The 21307-nt window shown below is 48.7% G+C and overlaps 1 protein-coding gene across 1 annotated transcript; it reads right to left on the reverse strand.

The window, feature by feature from the left end:
• Window positions 1–1862: 1862 nt before the first annotated feature.
• On the reverse strand, window positions 1863–17062 carry LOC134409114 (ras-like protein family member 11A-like). Its single transcript, XM_063141694.1, has 4 exons — window positions 16918–17062; window positions 9844–9900; window positions 5021–5103; window positions 1863–2760 (listed from the first exon to the last, which is right to left on the reverse strand). Exons 1-4 carry the CDS (start codon window positions 17060–17062, stop codon window positions 2293–2295), a joined length of 753 nt encoding a protein of 250 aa, XP_062997764.1. The 3' UTR covers window positions 1863–2292.
• Between the last annotated feature and the right edge of the window lie 4245 nt (window positions 17063–21307).

The raw sequence follows: 21307 nt of genomic DNA on the forward strand, positions 1-21307 counted from the left end.
AACCCAGAAGATCTGTAATAGTGCCCACCACTCCTGGGAGCAGATGTTAGAGTTCCTGAACTCTTCCACCGATAAATCAGGAAGCGGGGCTGGTGAGAAAACGGAGGGCTGAGCAAAAATATCAGCCTGAAAATCTTCACCTAATTCTTAGGCAGTGAAAATTGGGAGAGTTTCCCCCACCACCACCACCACCACAAGTGGAAGTAACGCAGAGCTCCTCAGTTGGCAGCATGGAGACCATTTTTAGATTGTCCCCCCATCACAATATGGGGAGAAATGGAAGAGAATATCAAACAAAAATTGTCCTCTCTTTTTGAATGGGTGTGTGAAAAAAAACATTATCAGAAACATCTTTTCTGAAAAAGTTTGAGTCAGCTCTTTACTTAAAAAAAGAAAGGAACAGGAGTCTTGGATACTGGTGGTAGCATATAGCCATCAGGACCAATGGCGATTAGTCCTGATGGCTATGTGTTACCTCCAATATCCAAGGCAGTAAGCCTATATACACCAGTTGCTGGGGAACATGGGTGGGAGAGTGTTGTTGCTCTTGTATCCTGCTTGTGGGTTCCTGTTACAACAGCTGGTTGGTCACTGTGTGAACAGAGCGCTGGACTAGGTGGACCCTTGGTCTGACCCAGCATCAGGGCTCTTAAGTTTTTCTGGTCCTTTTTCAGCAGCACACTAAACCATGATTTTTAAGGGTTTTGAGAGTATGGCTTAGTGTGTCATGTGAACCATACCTAACCATGGTGGCTAGATAACCACGGTTTAAACATGCTGACTAACTACTCGCTGCAAAAAGGTTGGTGGCATAACCATTGCTTAGTGTGTTGGCTGAACTGGCCCTCTGAGTCCATCATGACTTAGGAAAACAACCTGGGTGCTGTATCTTTCAAGCACCCACCATCTGGGACATTATACATATAGTCTCATCCATTTAATGCAGGGGTGGGCAACCTTTTTTCTGTCTAGGGCAGCATTCATAGAATCATAGAAAAGCAGAGTTGGGAGGGGCCTACAAGGCCATCAAGTCCAACCCCCTTCTCAATGCAGGAATCCACCCTAAAGCATCCCTGACAGGGGCATCCCTCATGGGCATCTTCTCATGGGCATCTTCTCTAGGGTCACATGTTGGCAGCAGGTGGAGCTGAAGCCAGCAGTAAGTAAAGCCAGAGCCCAAAGTGGGTGAGTTACCCTTTTTCTCTTTCTGCCACACCCCATTTCTCCATCCCTGCCTTCCTTGCTGTGCAGCTAATTCCAGAAGGAAGCCTGAACTATTCATGTGCAGTGGGTTTTTGAACTTAGGCCAATGCCTACAAGTGGAAGTGGCTCCCCCCTGATTTATGTTGTACCTAGTTCACGTAGCTAGCTATCACATGGTGATGGCTACTGGCAGATGGTCCCACGAACAGGCATTAAGTGTACACAGAACGACCACAATCCAATACAGAGGCAAGTACATGTTTAGTCCACTGTTTTCAGTGCACTTAAAGATACTTAACTCTCTGTTGGATTGTGGCCATTATGTACATGCACTGCAATGTTCCAGTTCATTAGGCACTTTCAAGTCAGACCCGGCTGGTGCTGAATGAGTCATTCATTCCAAACTTGAGTACTGTCCTAGATAAAATTAGAACTACTTCTCTCCAACATGCCAATGCAAGAGAAGCGAGAGGAAGTCTTGGTATTTCTCTTTTTCAAGGCGAGCTCTTAAAAAGGCTTGCTGTGCACGTTTTCAGTGTGGTGAAATTGGAATGGGGAAGATCCATCTGTGAAGAGTGCATATTGGCTAGAACCTGTGAAGTCAACACTTCCTGTTTCCAGAGCAGTTTTGCAACTGTGTTTAAGATGTGTGTGTGTGTTTATTTTCCTTAAAAGCGCAAAGGACGATTGTAAAAATGAATAAACATATATGTAACACCTACAGAATTAGAGTAGGGAGGGGAAGCGGGCTGCCTGCTTGAAACATGGAGAAGCAAGACACATGGCTAAAGCAGAGTTTGATTTGTTGATAGGAATATCTGTCTGTCATGCCAGTTAGGACACTGAGCTCACACTGTGGACGAAACTCCCAGCTAAAGTTTCTCGTTTTGTCTGAGAATGCCTGTCTTTGAACTTGGTGACCATTTTTAACCAAAGGGTCGAAATTCCAAGCGTGGCCATCCATCATGGCTTCCTTTTCAGAAAGGAATTCTTTCACACAAAAGGATGCTGGCAGAGAAAGGCCATAAATAGGTATAAATATCAATTGTCTGGTTACTTCTTTCCCCTCCGCTGGTACCAGGGGATACATCAGAGCATTGTGGTTGCCCTCCCTTTCGAAGACAAGGCTTGCTTGAGCCTCCTTTTCAAATCCTGCATGTTGGGGGACTTGGGCCGGACGAGATGGAGCCCTCTGCGCTTCTCCCCGTTGCAACCCCCGATCAGCCTGCTCATCTCCTGGCACAGCTGCTTAAAGGCCTCGTGGACCCCTTCGCAGTTCTCCCGTGCGGACACTTCGGAGTACGTGCAGCCCAGCTCGTTTGCCAGCTGGCGGCCTTCTTTGGCAGACACTTGCCGGGCTCGGAGCAGGTCCGCTTTGTTGGCCATGAGCAGCAGCGGGATGTTGGCGTTGGGGTGGATCTTCCGAATATGCTGGTGCAAGGGCCGGATGGCACGGTAGCTCTCGTAGTCCGTGATGGAGTAGACAAACACAAAGCCATCGGCCCAGTAGATGGACCGGTTTATCTGTTCCTGGCAGCAGATGGTGTCATTCTCGTCCTGCCATCGAAAATCCAGGAGGGAAGAGGTTAAGATGCCGTTAAAAAAAAAAGTCAGGTGTGTTTCCTATTTAGAGGTGCGACTACCTTTGACCCATCTCTAGGTCAGGGATGGGGAACCACCAGCCTATGGGCCAGATCTGGCCTGCAAGGGTTTCCCATCTGGCCTACCAGTTGTCTGACCAAGGTCCTTTCCCCTCTCCCAGGTCTCACCCAATGCTCAGCACTAGAGAAAGGCTGCCTTTGTCCAGCACTAAGAGGGGAAACCCCAGTCTTATCTCTGATCAGTGGTTGGAGATAAGAGCGGGTTCCCCAGTTCAATAAATAAATAAATCAATGAAACAAAAGACTTACAGAAAAGAATGTCCACAAGGCAAATGCAGTGACTAGAAAATTCATTTTGTTATATCTGATCTCAGGCAAGAATGAAATGGACCCAATAACCAAAATGAAATGAGACATAATGAAAACTAGATGCCTAGCGAGGTTGCTTCTTCTTTTTTTTCTTTTTTAAAAAAGGAAATGTTTCCTTAATAATTTCATTTTAATCATACACAGAAATAGTTACTGACGCTGCACTTTTCAGACAGCAGCTCATCAGCCAACAACCTCCTTATCTCCTCACTTTTGGCTTTCTCTTTCCAAGAATAACATTTTAGGCAAAATTATGTGCCTGAGCGAGTCCTTGGAACTTCACAACACCATGAGAAAATGCCATTCCTGCAGTAGCTCAGTCTATGCCAGAAAATCTCTACCGACCTGGATCCAAATGAAAATCCGTATTACCGCACCCTTTGGCTGGAGACAAAGGGTTGGATGCAATGTTAGTCCTACTTAAAACAGCCGCTGGATTTAAGATAATTTTGGATACAACCGAAACTCTCTTTTTTTCTAGAGAGTTTAAAAATGGTGCGATGGAGACACTGCTGTTCTCTACTCAAAACATTTTAGTCCTGTGTTTGCCTGTAATGTGTGATTTTCCTCTTTAAAAGTTTGATGCTGGAGATTATCATGTTAATCAGAGCTAAAAATAGAATGACAGGAAGACCCTGCTACCATGGACTCATTTGTAAAATGACAGAGCTGGGGCTTAAACCTTCCTGGAATGCAGGTTCTATAATCCTTCAGGTGTGGGCTGTGACTCGAAATTTTCATTATCAAGGGAAATGGACTCTGCAGATGGTCAGAAGCACTTTCCCATCAGACAAGTCCTACATGATGTTCTTGAAGCTAGTGATGTAGAGATTATCCCTGCTGTTGAAAACTGGCTCCGGGGTTGAGCCGTCTCTGATGAGCCCTGATTCCTGCCCTTAGTGGGGACACACAGTAGTTGTTTTGGGGTGGGGTTCAGGGTCCCACTGTCATCTCTGCTCAAATAGGTTTTGCAGGCCTGTGAAATGTTGCCATAGTGATGAATGCAGCTCCATGGCAACTGTGGCAGCCAATCAGGGCTTCAGTAGGACCCCTAGTTGTGCTGCCTACAAATATGGACTAGCATAGAAGCAGTGACGGCTAGTGGCTCCAGTGTCGGTGGGATGGTAAATCCGTGCCAGGTTTTAGTCAGAACCACTCTAAAGGAGCTCTCCTTGGAGAGTAGCTCCTTTAGAGTTCTGTTCTGACTGAAACCTGGCACGGATTTACCATCCCACCGACATCGGAGCCAACAGCTGACACAGGGTGGGAGCACCAAAGACCTGGCAGGCCACAATGCACGACTATTTTTTAATACCCCCCTCGTTGTTGTTGGGTTTTTTTTAAACCACCACAACAAAACTTCCCCGTAAGTAGAAAGCAACTACATCAGGGAGATAGCCTCCCCTTGCTATTCTTGATTTCTCCTTGCAGGAAGTTCGCAGGAAGCACCTTCTGTCGCCTGCAGTAGTACAGCCCATTCTACCACAGCAGGATTCGTACCCAACTGGTCCTTCTGCGTGTGTGGATGCAGCCGTCTCCATCTTTCAGAACAAGGGAGTTCTAGCTGTAAACATCACAAGCCATCCAACCAGAGCGCAGTGACCTTCAGGCTGGAATTTCGTATTTTGTTTTGAGCTTCCAACTAAGATGTGTTTTTGTACAACACGGTAGTTGAACGCTTACAGCAGCCTTACCCCAAATGGGTGCCCTCCAGATGTGTTGGACTACAACTCCCATTAGCCCCAGCCAATGGGGCCAATGGAGGGCACCAAAATGGGGGGGGGGGTTGTTTGGAGCCTGTTAAACCTTTGTTTTGAAGCACCTCTGTATCAAAGCAGCCATTATACCTCCAGCGAAACAAAGGGTGTGTCCTGAACTTGTAATGAGATCTGTTCTCCATCGATGGTGAATTTTCTGGAATACAAGGCACCTAGGGGCAAAAAAGAAGAGAATGAATGCATGGTTTTACATTTCGTATACTTTTTAATGTTCACTGTTTTTAACGTTTGTAAACCGCCCAGAGAGCTTCGGCTATGGGGCGGTATATAAATTAATTAAATAAACAAATAAATATAAGGACTTGGCTCATTAGTCCATCTAGCACATGGACTTCGGTTATTAGACAATCATTTGTGTGAACCGCTCAGAGAGCTTCAACTATTGGGGTGGCATAGAAATGCAACAAATAAATAAATACATAAATAAAGGTCTACATAACCCTTCTCCAACCCGACAGCCTCCAGATGTGTTGCACTACAACACCCATCACCCTAACCAATATGCTGGCTGGGCATGATGGTGGCTGTAATGCAACACATCTGGAGGACCCCAGGCTGGAGAAGTCTGCTCTAAAGCTTCCTTTGCAGAAGCACCAGTGGCCGCTGGGCGTCCAAAATGGAAACACGGCGCATTGACCAAGGCACGGGCAATAATGTCTATGAATAAACTGATGTATCTTTAGGGCACCCCCCCCCCCGCTGGGTATGATGGAAGTTGTAATCTAACACATCTGGAGCAGCTCTGGTTGGGGACAGTTGGGGTGAAAGTCAATGTTAGAGCAGACCCACTGAAATGAAGGGGACTAACTCAGTCCCATTCATTTCAATGGGTCAACTTTAAGTTAAGGTTTATGCTGGATTTTACCCTTGGTCTACACTGACTGGCAGCAGCTGACTGGAGTTTTTAAAGAGGCTCCTTTCCCAGCCATACATGGAGATGGCAGGGATTGAACCCAGACCCTTCCCCAGAGTGCTGGACTAGATGGACCCTTGGTCTGATGTTCTTAAGTCCATACAAAGCAGTTGCTCTGAGCCTGAACTAGGCCCCCTCCCAAGCAAACTGGGAATGTGGTTGCAGAGAGAGGAAAAATGTACCTGGCTGAGAATCCTACACCATTTTATATGACCAGACAGCATACTGTTCCTCTTCCATCACACATCAAAGGGAGATGTCCCGGGACTTCCAGACACTAATCATGTTTGGCCCGAACCCCCAGCAGCTGGAGAAGCATTTCCCTGTGATCATGGCCATATATGACCACCTGTTTCCTATCTTTAGCATATTTGTCTCTGCTTCAAGGATTGCTGAAGACTTGGCTGCTCATTGGGGGGGAAAACATGCCATTCCCAGTGATAATTCTCTAGCAGCAAATCCCTGGATCGTTCTTTCTTTGCAGTCCAGGCCTATGCAGAGCCAATCACACAGAAACAAGTGCCAGTGAACCAAATGCATGGACCAAGGGCAGGTGGTTGACTGTCTAACTGCTTAAGAGCAACACGGACAGAGGGAAAGCCCAGCAGCCATGCACTTTGATCCGTGAAAGGGACAGCGAGGGGACATTACCTGCTTATCATTAATCAAACAGGAGTATTGACTGACTCTTGATCTTTTCCACTATAGATGTTTAAAGTCTATCACAACTAGAAACAAAGCCCTATGAGGAGAGGCTGAAAGAACTGGGCATGTTTAGCCTGGAGAAGAGAAGATTGAGGGGAGACATGATAGCACTCTTCAAATACTTAAAACGTTGTCACACAGAGGAGGGCCAGGATCTCTTCTCGATCCTCCCAGAGTGCAGGACATGGAATAATGGGCTCAAGTTACAGGAAGCCAGATTACGGCTGGGCATTAGGAAAAACTTCCTGATTTTAAGAGTAGTATGTCAATGGAACCAATGACCTAGGGAGGTTGTGGGCTCTCCCACACTAGAGGCCTTCAAGGTGCATCTGGTCAGCCATCTGTCAGGGATGCTTTAAGGTAGATTCCTGCATTGAGCAGGGAATTGGACTTGATGGCCTTATAGGCCCCTTCCAACTCTACTATTGTATGATTGTATGATCACCAGGTGTGACCGGCTGAAATTCAACAGGAGAAGTACCTCCATGCATGGAGCTTGGCCTAGTGAACTTCTGCCTGACCTGCTGGAAAAAAATAATAACGTGACGATCACATTTTATCATAGGTCAATTAAACCAGCCAGAAATTCAGCAGGAGATGTGTTTCCTGGCATGCAGTTGCTTTTGATGAAAAAAAGAGGGAGGAGGAGGAGGCTGGGGAATCCAGCTGCGTCCTTGCCGCCGCCGCCGCCCACCTCCCCGCCGGCCTCCCACTGCCGGCGAAAGAGCACAGGAACAAACATGCAGGAACCAAAAATCTGTGTGTGTGCGTGCGCGTGTGCGGGTGTGTGTGAGAGAGACCCGGGTGGCTCTTTCCCCGGCAGCAGAAGGCCGGCGGGGGCTGCAAGGACGCGGCCGGATTCCCCAGCCGCCGCCGCCTCCGTCTCTTCCTCCGCCTCTTCTGGGCGGGGATCTACACAATCGTTTTGGGGGCAGACTGGAGGCGTACGCAAGCGCCTTCAGTACAATGTGTAGATCCCCTCCTGGATATGCTAAACCTCATAAATATACCACCCAGAGAGGCATTCTGTAGAAATGTTGATGATGCAAAAATGATAAGAAGAAAAAAGAAAAGAAAAGAAAAATCATCCCATGCTACCTTTGTTGCATCACAAAATCAAAGTCAGACTCTGGCCTTAGATAGTTCTGAAGAATTAGTATTGGGGAAAATAAATACCTAATATGGCCAGCATTTTTACTGACCTTTGTCACTATGTCTTTACCAGTGGCTTAATTTGAAAAACCGTCATCTATTGATTTCTGAGGGCCAAGTTAAATGCACAGGAACACCCCACGCCACGTTGTTGCTGGTCATTTGGCAGCAGCTTTCATTTCAGCGCTTGACCCCATTTAGCACCACTAAAAACTAGGGAAAGGAAAGGAACCTCTCGTGCAAGCACTGAGTCATTACTGACTCTTGGAGGGACGCCAGCTTTCGCTGACGTTTTCTTGGCAGGCCTTATAGCGGGGTAGTTTGCCGTTGCCTTCCCCGGCCGTGATTACCTTTCCCCCAGCTAACTGGGTACTCATTTTACCGACCTCGGGAGGATGGAAGGCTGAGTCGACCCGAGCCGGCTGCCTGAAACCAGCTTCTGCTGGGATCGAACTCAGGCCATGGGGAGAGTTTCAGCTGCAGAAACTGCTGCTTTACCGCTCTCGTCTTTATGATAGGACGTCCCATTTCATTTTCTGGCATGGGGGTGGGAGTTGGGGAAAAGGAGCAGAGAAGTCTTGGCAACCATTTGCTCAGCCAGTGCAAGCAAAGATTCTTTGATCCTGGCTGTTACTTTATTTTATTAGAGGTGCGTCAGCCAAAATCATTCCTCTCGTCCTTTTTCATCAGAGTGGATATTATATTGGCTAAAAATCAGAGAGGGGTTTGGAAGAGAAGGATCGTAAATAATGGGGGTTTGATTGATCGTTTTTCATAGCCAGAGGCAATTCACTGAAAATATACACCTTTTAGATGCTTGAATAGTATTTTGGTCTTGCTTGTAATCTGCAGCACCAAATGAAATGAGGATCGGCTTTAGAAATGCAAGGCCCCTCAGACAAAAAACATCAAGTGAGGGAAAGAAGGGGTGTACAGATTGAGAGCCCCCCCCCGAGTCCGCTTGCTGGATGGCTTCTGCGAGAACACCACGTCGCCACATACCAAAGTATGCTTTCAAATCCTCTCTTTCCAGCTCTCCATAAGAGAGAGGCCACCAGTGAGGGAGGAAGCAGCAGCCAGGCACCTCTCCATCGTGCCTGGGTCCAGCTCCAGCTGAGAGCCCCCTCCCTCCTGCTACCAACTGTCTCTGGAGAGGCTACCAGTGAGGGAGGAAGCAGCAGCCAGGCACCTCTCCACCGTGCCTGGGTCCAGCTCCAGCTGAGAGCCCCCTCCCTCCTGCTACCAACTGTCTCTGGAGAGGCCATCAGTGAGGGAGGAAGCAGCAGCCAGGCACCTCTCCATCGTGCCTGGGTCCAGCTCCAGCTGAGAGCCCCCTCCCTCCTGCTACCAACTGTCTCTGGAGAGGCCATCAGTGAGGGAGGAAGCAGCAGCCAGGCACCTCTCCATCGTGCCTGGGTCCAGCTCCAGCTGAGAGCCCCCTCCCTCCTGCTACCAACTGTCTCTGGAGAGGCCACCAGTGAGGGAGGAAGCAGCAGCCAGGCACCTCTTCACCGTGCCTGGGTCCAGCTCCAGCTGAGAGCCCCCTCCCTCCTGCTGTCAACTGTAACTGCTGAACTTTACAACTAAGATTGTAGTGCCTGAATTTGCTTTCCTTTTCCCCCTCCTCCTCCTCCTCCCTCCCAATCCCCTTTCTTTTTGTGTCATGTCTTTTAGATTGTAAGCCTGTGGGCAGGGACTGTCAAGAAATACTTTTGTAAGCCGCCCGTGAGAGCCTTTTTTGGCTGAATGGCGACATAAAAATCCTTTTAAAAATCCTTAAATAATAAATAAGAGTGCTGCTCTGGGATATGCCATTGCAACACCCCCTCCCACCAACCGATCCCGGATCTTCTGGGCTACCTACACAAGACCACACTTTTCTTTTCATTCCAGGTCTTAATTCAGAATATCTCCCCGGCCTTATAGTTAAGATAAAAAGGAAAGGGAAGAACCGCAGGGTGTTTTGGTTGGGAGGTGCAATCCAGCGTCCTCCGTACACCATGGCCACCATCTGCTTCAGAGTTCAGCCAGCCAGCCCACCACCTTTTGGCTCTCTGGTACCAGACACAAATGCGTCCGTTGGAATCGGAATCTGAAAAGCGGGGTTACAAACTAGACATACCAGTGTTGGCCTCGTAGTCTCCAATAAATCTCTTAGTGAGAAAGCGCACGATGAGAGCTGCAAAACAAGAACAGAGAGAGAGAGAGAGAGAGAGAGAGAGAGAGAGAGAGACCTTTTAATCAGAAATTACCACTTTTCGCCTGCGTGCAGCCTGCCGTGGCATTTAAACACGTCATTTTTGGCCATGGTACTGCACACTTTTCAGTAATAGGAGTGGGTGAGAGCTTGTTCCTCAGTGAAGGGCAATTTCTCAGGGCTGCAACAAGGCAGACTTCCCCAACCTGGTGCCCTCCGGATGTGTTGGACTACAAGTTCCATCCTCCCCAGGACACTGGCCTTGATGACTGAGGCGGAGCATGGGAGTTATGGCCCAACACCCAACAGATGTATGACTGCAACAAGACATCACCCCCAAACCTGCACAATTCACATCATTATCCTATGAACATATAGGGCGGTATAAAAATGTAATAAATAAATAAATAAATAACATAAATAAATTATTCTCTATATTCAAACAAATCTTCACCATCAGTTGGCTAGAAACTTAGGGCAATGTAATAGCCAGAACTCTCCAGAATCTAATTATTACAGCCACAGAAAAATGACTCACAGGCCTAGCCCAGGTTGATGCAATTTCCATGACACATCTGGAAAAATATGTGAGGCTCACAATATAGATTTGTAGCAAATTAAGTCACAAGTACCCCTATAGATATTCATGAAATATGACCTCCATCTGGAGTTTTTCTGGGAGTGGATGATGAACTACAGTAACGATGCAATCCTATGCATGTTGAGACGGAAAAAAGACCCCTACAATTTCCAGCATGGCTGGCTCGGGAATGATGGGAGTGGTAGGACTTTTTTCCCTTCTGTCTCAGCATGCATAGGATTGCACCTTAAGCTACTCAAACCAAGTTTTCATTAGGGTTTGAAAATGGATTTGGGATCAATCTTCCTTCACAAGAGGCCTAAATGTAGTTATGGTGTGGATGTGAATTCATTAACCCAGGCAGGATCTACACAACTGCTTTATAAAGGTTTATAATGGTATTGACAACTACCCCGCCTTCTTCCGCCGAGCTCTCCGACCCGGCCGGGTCGGAGGTAGGTGGGTGGCGGCGGCGGCAAGGACGACTCTTCCTCGTCTCTTCTCCAGGCAATTTACACGATAGCTTTGGGGGTGCACTGGGGGCGCATGGAAGCACCCTCAGTACGACGTGTGGAATCCCCCCATGTGCCGTTTTCAAACCGCTTTCAAAGTGTTACATCCTGCTTGGTGTAGATCAGGTCCCAGATGAAATCGCCACAAATTGATCTACAAAGCAACCTTAATCCAAACCTTCTAGATTTAAAGTCCGTTCTCTCACTTCACTACTCCCATGCAGACTATTCAGAACGAAGTCCCATTAAGTTCAACGGCACTTTCTCGCAGAGAAGTGGGTATACGATTACGGCCAGGGACATTTGATGTTGCCACGGCAGGATCTACACTTCTGCTTTATAATGGTTCATAACAGTTTTGAGAACTGTTCGGGCCCAGGACACGTTCCATATACCGTTTTCAAAGTGTTACATCCTGCTCTGTGTAGATCTAGCCCATGTTTAAGGCTTCCTCTCTGCTAGAAATGAGTCTGTTTGTTTGTACTCTTGGAAAAGGTTCATTTGTTTTCTTCTTCTTTTAATGGCTCTCTGGCATGCCTTCATTAGGAAGGCTGGGAAACAGCGTTGCAAACTGCTGCCTCTCTTATACGAAGTGGAATGATTTCCCACAGTGCCTTTTAGCCCAGTTTATTGTTTTGAGGAAATGAACCACGTGACACACACACACACACACACACACACACACACACACACACACACATCATATCTAACGCTTACTGCAGCAGAGAAAAGTGCTGGCACACATGCTCTGGTTTCATGTAAGCTTTCCCAGGCAGATGGCTAGATGAGGATGGAACTATATAACCCAAACATTGGGTCCCGCAACACTGCCTTTGCCCCCTTGCTCATGTGAACAAAGGGGAAACGTTTGTAGGGGAGAATTGGTGAGGCACAAGGGAAAAGCTTAATCCTTTTGCTTCTCACTGATTCTCTGAGACAAACGTGCCCGGCTGGCCGATCCCCACCCCTCCACCCCAGCTTGACTCCAACTTGAGAAGTAAACTCCGGAAGTAAATTCCAGCTGGGGAAAACCAGACTCAGGAAGGGGGGGCGTCGAAGCTGAGAATCGCAGGTCGTGGGAAGGGGGCTCCATCACACACATTCACGGGACCTTGGGTTTGGAAGCTCACATTTGCTAACATGCAGCTCCACCCTCAGTGGCTTTTAGACTACATTCTGGGGTCCCTCAGTGGGTTTATGTTACAAGTTGGGGAGGGGGTTATTTTTCTTCCTGGTGGGCCCCTTCCTTCTGTGGGTTCCCCAGGAAAAGAATTTTCCCTCCCGGTTTTGTAAAAAAATTGGCTGGCAGCATGGTGGGATCTGTTTTGAAGACTTTTGAGAAATTCTTAAAGCAAGTACCTAAAAGAGTCTTTTTTAAAAAAAAATAATGGAAATACACACCCGCACGGATGCGCACACACAGAGGAACGTTTTTTGTATTGTTTTGTTCTTCTGTTTTTAGTCAGGGCTAGGAAACAGCAAAGATGGAAATGGAAAATGGCTCAATCGTAATCCTACTTCCAGGATCCAAAGGGGAGAAGAAGTCTGCTCCAAAATCCAGTTGTGAGAGTGACCATGAAGGAGGAAGGAGAAAGTGAGGCAAGGGAGAGGAGAGGAAAGAAAGCACAAAGAAAGGGTGCTTGAATGGCAAATTCATAGGATCATAGAATCATAGAATAGTATGGGGCCTATAAGGCCATCGAGTCCAACCCCTGCTCAATGCAGGAATCCACCCTAAAGCATCCCTGACAGAAGGTTGTCCAGCTGCCTCTTGAACGCCTCTAGTGTGGGAGAGGCCACAACCTCCCTAGGTAACTGATTCCATTGTCATACTGCTCTAACAGTCAGGAAGTTTTTCCTGATGTCCAGCTGGACTCTGGCTTCCTTTAATTTGAGCCCGTTATTCCGTGTCCTGCACTCTGGGAGGATCGAGAAGAGATCCTGGCCCTCCTCTGTGTGACAACCTTTTAAGTATTTGAAGAGTGCTATCAGGTCTCCCCTCAATCTTCTCTTCTCCAGGCTAAACATGCCCAGTTCTTTCAGTCTCTCTTCATAGGGCTTTGTTTCCAGACCCCTGATCATCCTGGTTGCCCTCCTCTGAACACGCTCCAGCTTGTCTGCGTCCTTCTTGAATTGTGGAGCCCAGAACTGGACGCAATACTCTAGATGAGGCCTAACCAGGGCCGAATAGAGAGGAACCAGTACCTCACGTGATTTGGAAGCTATACTTCTATTAATGCAGCCCAAAATAGCATTTGTCTTCCATGTCACACTGTTGGCTCTACTATTCTATGATAATGAACCAAAAGAAGGGGCGGCACCGACAGGGCCGTAGAGAAGAAGCCCATCAACAAACATCAGCACTCAGAGAGCGGACCGAGCAAGCCAGTATTCCCCACTATGGGATGATGTACTGTAATTCTACTGAAATTAGAGTATTTTGTCCAAATTTGCATCTATACATACAAACTAGCACATGCCAAATCATGCAGACCTCTTTTGCCATCTTTTCCAGGAATGGTGCCTCTAATCCTTACTAAGGGAACATCAGAGCCTGCTCCAGTTGGACTTTGTCCCTCCCAACCTGGAGACGAGAAGTGAAGCAGGGCCGTTCCGCCAACCTGGCTGAAAAACTACTTAATTTTTTTCCCCATTTCCCCTCCTCGTCACTCTTTCCTTGTGTGTTGTGTCATTTTAGATTGTAAGCCTGTGAATGGGCACTGTCTTGTTTCATTGATTGATAGTAAGCTGCCCCAGGAGCTCTTTTATGGCTGAGGGGGTAGGATAAAAATTAGGGCTGTGCACTGCCTTGGTTCCGAACACCAAATCTGAGTACAGGCGGGCTGATTCATAGAGCCCCCAGGACAGCTGACAGCTTTAAGGGAGATGGCAGCTCTGCCTTGCCATAGATCAACTGTTGCAAACTATGGTGGCCGAAAAAGCACCACTTCTGGAAATGGGGTTTTCTTGCTGCCATAGTTCGCAACAGTAGATCTATAGTAGGTCAGAGCGGCTCTACTGGAGGGTGGAGGGCTCACTGGCACGAGTGAGTTCCGGGGGGCGGTGGGGGTGAGCAGCGGCTTACTGGGTTTGGGGGGGTGAGCAGGAGAGGAGGGGAATCCTACGGATTTCAAATCTGAAGTGGGCCAGGGAAGTTCCGAGGAGCCCCGAGCCAAATCAGGGTTGATTCAGAAGTGCCGAATTGGCCTCCAAGGTGAGCCAGGGGGTGGGGGATCTGCCCAGACCTAATAAAAATATGACTTCTTCTACTACTACTATGAAAAACGTGTTGTGCACCCAGGTCACGTCCCAGAATTCTCTTCCATCAGCAATGATCCTGAGGTGGACATGCAGAATCCCTGCCTGCTGCATTTGAGAATCCATGGATGCTCAAGGCTATTTCACCGCGTTTGTTGCCCATGTCTTCCCTACCATCTTGCCTGGTGAAAAGACCCACTGAGCTGCTTTGGGCATGAACCTGAATGACTGGATAGGAACAGGGCTGGCGTTAAGGGTAAGCGTGGATGGGCACCTGCAGAGGAACCCACCCTCAGCAAGGGCCCACTGGCAAGAACCGCCAGGAGTTGCTCCTCCTCTTCACCCTTGCAACCACCTTGTTCACTTGCTCCGCCTCCAGCCCTCTCTCTGGCCCAGACAATAGTGGTGGTGGGAAGGAGGTCTCCTTGCTCCCTGGCTCTGTGGCTGCCATGCCAGCACGTGGGAGCCATGATGAGGAAGAGGAGGAGGGTGCCCATGGAGGTGAGAAGGCAGACTCAGTGAAGGAGGGGGGCCCTTGGAGGGTGTCTTGGCCGTGGACCCTCAGAAGCCTGGAGCTGGCATGTGGATATATAAGTGCCCACCCCATCTGCTGCTTGCAGAGTTTTGCTAGGATCTCAGAGCAGACTACTATCAGCTCCTCATCTTTCCACCCCTCATGGCTCTCCTGTGGGTGTCTTCCACTCTCCTCCCCCTCCTGAAGGGTGCGGCCCCAGGCACCCTCTGAAAACTGAGACCCTGAGCGCCCAGCCCTGCCTCCAACGAGAGAGACAGGTGCTCAACAGTTAGTCGTCAAACTCTATGTGTGCAGGCAGCCGTTCCCACCCCACCCACCCCCACTCCCGAGACATCTGCCCAGGGGCTGCAGGGCCTGGTGGGGGAATCCAGGCCGTGTTCTAAGGGGCCTGGCTGGGTGCTTTGGCAGCCAGGGGGTTGGTCACAGCTGTTGCTAGTGAAGCAGAAAGCGGCCAGTTGTCACTCTCTTGCAGGTGGAAAGCAGGAAGGCTGCCTCTTCTACGAGGGACCAGTGCGCAGCGGTAGAACACCTGCATGTAGAGGCGTCGGAGAAATCGCAATGGAAGCTATGAGTTTGGATTTCTATGATCCTGGCTTCTGGACTCCACAGCAGACCAGCTTTTCCTGAATTGCACAGATTTCGCAGACTTGGGGGACTTTTTTATTTATTTAATTGAGGGGGGGGGGGAGAATTTTACGCAAATTTAGTCCTTGAAAAATACATAAAATAAAATAGCACTGACTGAAAATGTGCATTTCCACCATAGGTTAAAGGATGAAAATACACACTTGTGGGGGAATTTCTGCATGGGGGATTCAGAAGCGTGGATTCGCGCAAATGTGAATTTGCGCAAATTTGGGAAATTGAAAAAAACCCGAATTCTGTCAATGAGTGGATGATGGAATGAAAGGCACTCAACAATCCATGACATGCAGATGGAGCAGATTTTACAAAAGCGTTGGCCCTTGGCCTCTCCAGTTCCAAGAAGCAGGTGATGCGAAGGACGCTTTTCTGCCTGACATCATGAACAGTCAGAATGGACAGTGCTGAGCTAGGTGGAGAAATATCCTGATCTGGAACAATAAAGCAGCTTCTGATGCTCTCCTTCCCACATTCAGTTCATGTGGGGTGAGGGCACTGCTAGGCCTGGGCCCGAGAACTATTTCCCAAGGCGTCCGACCTTTCTCCCAGAGCCCTGAGTGTCCCTTGATATGAATGGAAAAAAGCTTTTCTTTAAGATTAATTGCCAGGCAGGGAGCAATTCTGAAGAGCAGGTTGCAGCCTGGGAGGGAAGGGTTAAATCTCCCCTTCCCTACATTCTCCAACACCCTACACCCCACACATTTCTCTCTCTCCTGCATGACAGTGAAATTTAGGGGAGGGGGGGGGCTTTTTCCATTACCTTTGGATGATCTTGGTCAGGGTGCAAAGTAACTGAATGATTTATTTTATTTCAGGTCATTTGGATGAGAAATTGATTGGCTAGCTGTGTCTGCTGCTGCGAAATTTAAATAAACCCCGGCAATTGTTTCAAAATGTGTATGTATAGGTATAAATTAGCATTTGCGGATGTGTGCCCCATGGGCCTGGGCCCCCGAATCTTTTCAGTGCCCAGCAATACCCCTGTGTGTGGCATCGTCCAGGCCAACTGGATCTCCGAGCACCCAGTCCTCTCTTTTGCCACCTTATGCTGCAGGTGGGACCTGGTGACCGGGGTCCAGCCATGATCCAACACAGAAGTTTGTCCACCCTTACTAGTCTTCTCATTGACGAACCCCCGGTCAGTTTCCAATGAGCGAGACCCAGAAGCAGGGCTCTCCCTGGCACCTAGAATGCAACCCCATTTTTCCAGGCTGATGCCAAGCTCCCCCCTTGCCTTCTCTTTACGCCGGCCTTTTGCCTGATGCATCTAGTAAAACTTCCCAGGCCTTTGATTTCGTCATGGCCATGAAAAACATCTCATTAACCTTTGCATTCTGAAAGATCAGCACGAACTTGGATTGTTATTTCTATCAAACGTTAACATGAAATCAGACTGCAGATCTGGCTGGCAGGGAAAGTTAAGAAAAGGAAGGGAAAGCGTACACTGACCGGAGCCATCTCCAAGGACTTACCTGTTTTGCCAACGCCGCTACTGCCCAAGACGACCAGTTTGATGATTTTGTTGGGCACGCAGTCCAAGACGGGATATTCAGGGATGGGAACCAAGAGGAAATTGGTGGAGTACTGTGACATAGTATTCCAAGCGATGAAGCGCATGCCAGGGAGGGAGACCCGATGAGCTCTGTTGCGATGGGAAAGAGGGTTGTGGAAAAGAAAAGAAGCAGGAAGAAGGTCTGCCGCACTCCTTTCTCACGGATCCTTACAATGGGATCTTCTGGCGGTTTCATTGAAGCAGCATGTTGGAGGAGAGACAAAACCGGAGGAGCCGCCACTGCCGGCCCCCTTTCCCCAAAGATTCTGCACAGACAGGCAGAGGGAAACTTTTTGATCAGCTCCAGTGAAAACTGACTCCTGCATTCCTCAGCCAATCAGAAGTCAAAACATGACATTCCATTCGTTGGGACATGAAGTCCGGGCCTCCAAGTAACTGTGCTCCTTTTCTGCCTCTTTCGCCCCCCCCCCCCCCCGCTTGGTCCCGGTTTCACGGGGTGCAACTTGGAAACAATCAGAGTGAGATTCGGTCAAGAATAATGTTTAGGCGGAGGAAGAGACGTTTCGCTTTGATGTCTGGCTGCTCAGCTCTAAGGGCCTTGGCTGGAGCGGCGGTGCGTGCTTCTATTCAAAATGTAAAACGTACTCAGAGAAATCCTAAGCACAGCAAGTTGGGCAGGGGCATCCAGCGAGGGCAGAAAAGAGTTAGCGATTCATCGGGGCAACTCATCATCTCAACTCATATCCAGCAGGAAAATATGCATAGGATTGCATATTTACTTAATGCAGACGTTAGTCCTGCTTTGTTAAATGGGGGCTTACTCTTAGATAAGTGGAGAGCCAGTGTGGTGTAGTGGCTAAAGTGTCAGACTGGGAGTCGGGAGATCCGGGTTCTAGTCCTGACTTGGCCATGGAAACCCGCTGGGTGACTTTGGGCCAGTCACAGACTCTCAGCCCAACCTACCTCACAGGGTTGTTGTTGTGAGGATAAAATGGAGAAGAGCAGGAGGATTAGGTACGCCGCCTTGGGTTCCTTGGAGGAAAAAGGGTGGGATATAAATGCAATAATAAAATAAATAAGTGTGCAAAGGATCGTTGTAGGAAGCAGACTGAACAGTGTCCCTCAAGAGGGTCACGTAGGCTGAAATACAAGTCACCTAACTGGGGACTCACTTAGCTGATCCCTCAAGGCCCAATCCAGCTCCACCAGGCCCTTAAAGGCATGCACTGAAAGTGGAAGGTTCCGTTTGAACAACCTTTGCTATGAGAGGATCCTGCTAAACAGGGGTGACTTGAGCCCTTTTGCTGCTGGGACAAGATGGCGGCGTCCCCTCTCATTCCATGCACAAAATCCAACTGGACTAGCAGATGCATCGCTCTTCAATACTGATGATGGGGCAGCATCCTCCACTGCTCCTGAAGCCAGCAGGCTAACTTAGGACACACAGAGCAGGCCACACGGCATGCAGGTGTCTCTGCCAACACCTTTTTGCCACCTCCCAACATCAGCCACCTGAGGGAACTGCTTCACTCTCCCTAATGGTAGGGCCGCCCCTACTGCCAGGTCAAGTGGCGGCTTCCTTTCCACTTACTGCTTTCATGTTTGGAATTTGAGCTTTTCCTTTCCTGGATGCTGCTACTTGCCGCTTAATCCAGTGGACCGATCCCAGAAAGCTAGACTTGGGCCTTGCTGCTCTCCCATGGGGAGCTGCTCAGGTACCTTCTTTACCAGGACCAGACAGTATTAAATGTCCAGTCCTGGAGTGGCTAACTGAGCAGAGGAGTTGAAAATTGATTTTCATATTGGGTGCATGCCATGCTGGGATTAGTACAGGAGGTGGACCTGCCAGAGAGATGGATGAATCTGTCAAGTCTGATTCCACTCAGTTTCTTATTTTTCCTACACTAAGTTTGTTCAATCCTTTTTCTGCGTAACTTTATAAATGTGTTGCTTATTTTCTCTTTTTTAAGCCTACATGAAAATCTTTAGTAATTTTAGGCACATGCATGCATTTTTGTATGCATTTTCCAAATTTACACATTTTGTACACATTTTCCCCTTTTCTGTGGATTTTTGTGCACATTTTTAAATCATTTCCACACTGTAGCCAACATTCAGGAAAGTGTGAACACTGTGTGAACAGTGATGCATAGGTTCAGGCAGTGCGCATTGCTCACACAACCCTGGGAGTCCAGCCCCTACTTGCCCACAGCTTCTGGCCTTGCTGGCAATGTGCACAAATTGAATGTGTGCCCCGTAACTTCCTGTGCCATTGCAGTGGGCCTGAGGACACAGCTTCATAGAATCGTAGAATAGTACAGTTGGAAGGGGCCTATAAGGCCACCGAGTCCAACCCCCTGCTCAATGCAGGAATCCACCTTGCATCGCTGTGCTTTCATATTACCTTCCTTCCAACAGTGCTGGAAAGTAGGGCTGTGCGAATCCGGAGCGGAGCGACCCAATCCGCCTCTGCTAAAGTCAGAGGCAGATTGGGTCGGGGGAGCTGCAGATTGAGGTGAAGCAGTTCGCCTCGATCTGGAGCTCCGGACGCAGGTAAGTGGGGGGAGGGAGGCTTAGACGTGGCGACACCACCGCCTCAGTCTATGCGGCGACAGTAGCGGAGCCAGGTAAGGGGCCAGGGGGGAGGGGGGCTTACCTGTCTCCATCGCCAGCTTCAACTGACGCCGCGGGCTCAAACCGGAAGACCAGGCCGTGGCCTGGTCTTCCGGTTTGAGCCCGCGGCGTCAGTTGAAGCCGGCGACAGAGGCAGGTAAGGCGGGAGGGGGGCTTATTCAGCCCCCATTTTGCCCCCCTTCCCCACTTACCTGCCTCCGCCGTCCGCTGTGGAGGCAAGTAAGTAGGAAAGTGGGGTGCAAAATGTCGATCCACCCCTCCGGATCTTGCTCCGCAGAGCAGAGCAGGGGAGGGGAGGGGCGGATCGGCCCAAAGCGGATCAGCCCGATCCAAAAGTTGCGGATTGGGCCACGAAGCGATTCGGGGAGTCCGTGCACAGCCCTACTGGAAAGTCTGTATAGACTTTGGTGAGTCGACCTTCTCAGCACCAGCATCACCGGCAGCTATTGCTCCTGGCCGTTTCTACCTCTCGCTTACTTGACAAGCAGAGAACCTACGAGCGAGGAAGCAGCGGCATCCAGCGATCCTCATTCTCACCACCACCACTGACTGGGCCAAAGAGAGAGGCAGGCGAACAAGGAGGTTTCCGTGGTGAAGAGCAGCATCCCCCGGAGGCTCTCTCTAGGGGACCCTCGGCAGATAACGGACCACGCCTGCCTATCCTTGACACGGGCCCCGGGATGTACATTGCCTCCTGGCCTTGCTGTACCGGTTTGCAGAGATCCGCCCGTGCCTCTGTTTTGCAAAGACAGTAGCTCTGTTCCAGTGCAATTTTATTGCATTTATTATAAGTACGCGGAGAGCCTCAACTCCAAAGCACGGTAAAACGTTACTTTTAGAGTTCCGTTGGTGCCTGAGGATGTCTGGGTGCCAAGCAAAATACAATTGAAAACACATTTTTAAAGCGTCAGCCAAAGGCAACATGGGCTCTAATGCTGATGAAAAGCTCGTGCAAACGCAAACCCAGAAACCTCTTCCTCAGCCTCCCCCTCCCCCCCCACATATTTAGACAAAGGCTGCAACCCTATTTGGAAGCCAGGCCCATCAAGACCAACAGGATTTTCTTCCATATATACATGTATTTATTTCTCCCCCCCACCCCCCGCCTGCCTTTCAAAGTAAAACAAACAAACAAAACGAAACTTCACAAGGCTGTAAAAAATAAACACAAGTATAAAATAAACTCCAGTTCAACTGGAATAGAACAAGAGTGTAAGTCTGCATAAAAGCAATGATAAAAACCTCTCATTCTTAAACTGCCAGACAGAGCGAGCCTATGCCCCCTAGACAGCATTCTGGTCACCACACCTTAATAAAAAAAAGGAGGGGGAATATTATAGAACTGGGAAAAGTGCAGAAAAAGGTGACCAAAACGATTAAGGGGCTGGAGCATCTCCCGTATGAGGAGAGGTTACAACAGCTGGGATTGTTTAGCTTGGGAAAAAGGAGGCTGAGGGGAGACATCATAGAGGTGTCCAAAATTCTGCACAGTGTGGGGAAGGTGGACAGGGAGACATTTTTCTCCCTCTTCCATAATATTAGAACCCAAGGGGGGTTATCCCATGAAACTGATTGGTGGGAGATCCAGGACAAATAAAAGGAAGGACTTCTTCATACAGCACATAGTCAAATTATGGAACTCACTACCACAGGATGTGGTGATGGCCACCAATTTGGATGGTTTTAAAAGGGGGTTGGATAAATTCCTGGAGGCA

The sequence above is a fragment of the Elgaria multicarinata genome, chromosome 15 (assembly GCF_023053635.1).
Source record: "Elgaria multicarinata webbii isolate HBS135686 ecotype San Diego chromosome 15, rElgMul1.1.pri, whole genome shotgun sequence".
Taxonomy (NCBI): Eukaryota; Metazoa; Chordata; class Lepidosauria; order Squamata; family Anguidae; genus Elgaria; species Elgaria multicarinata.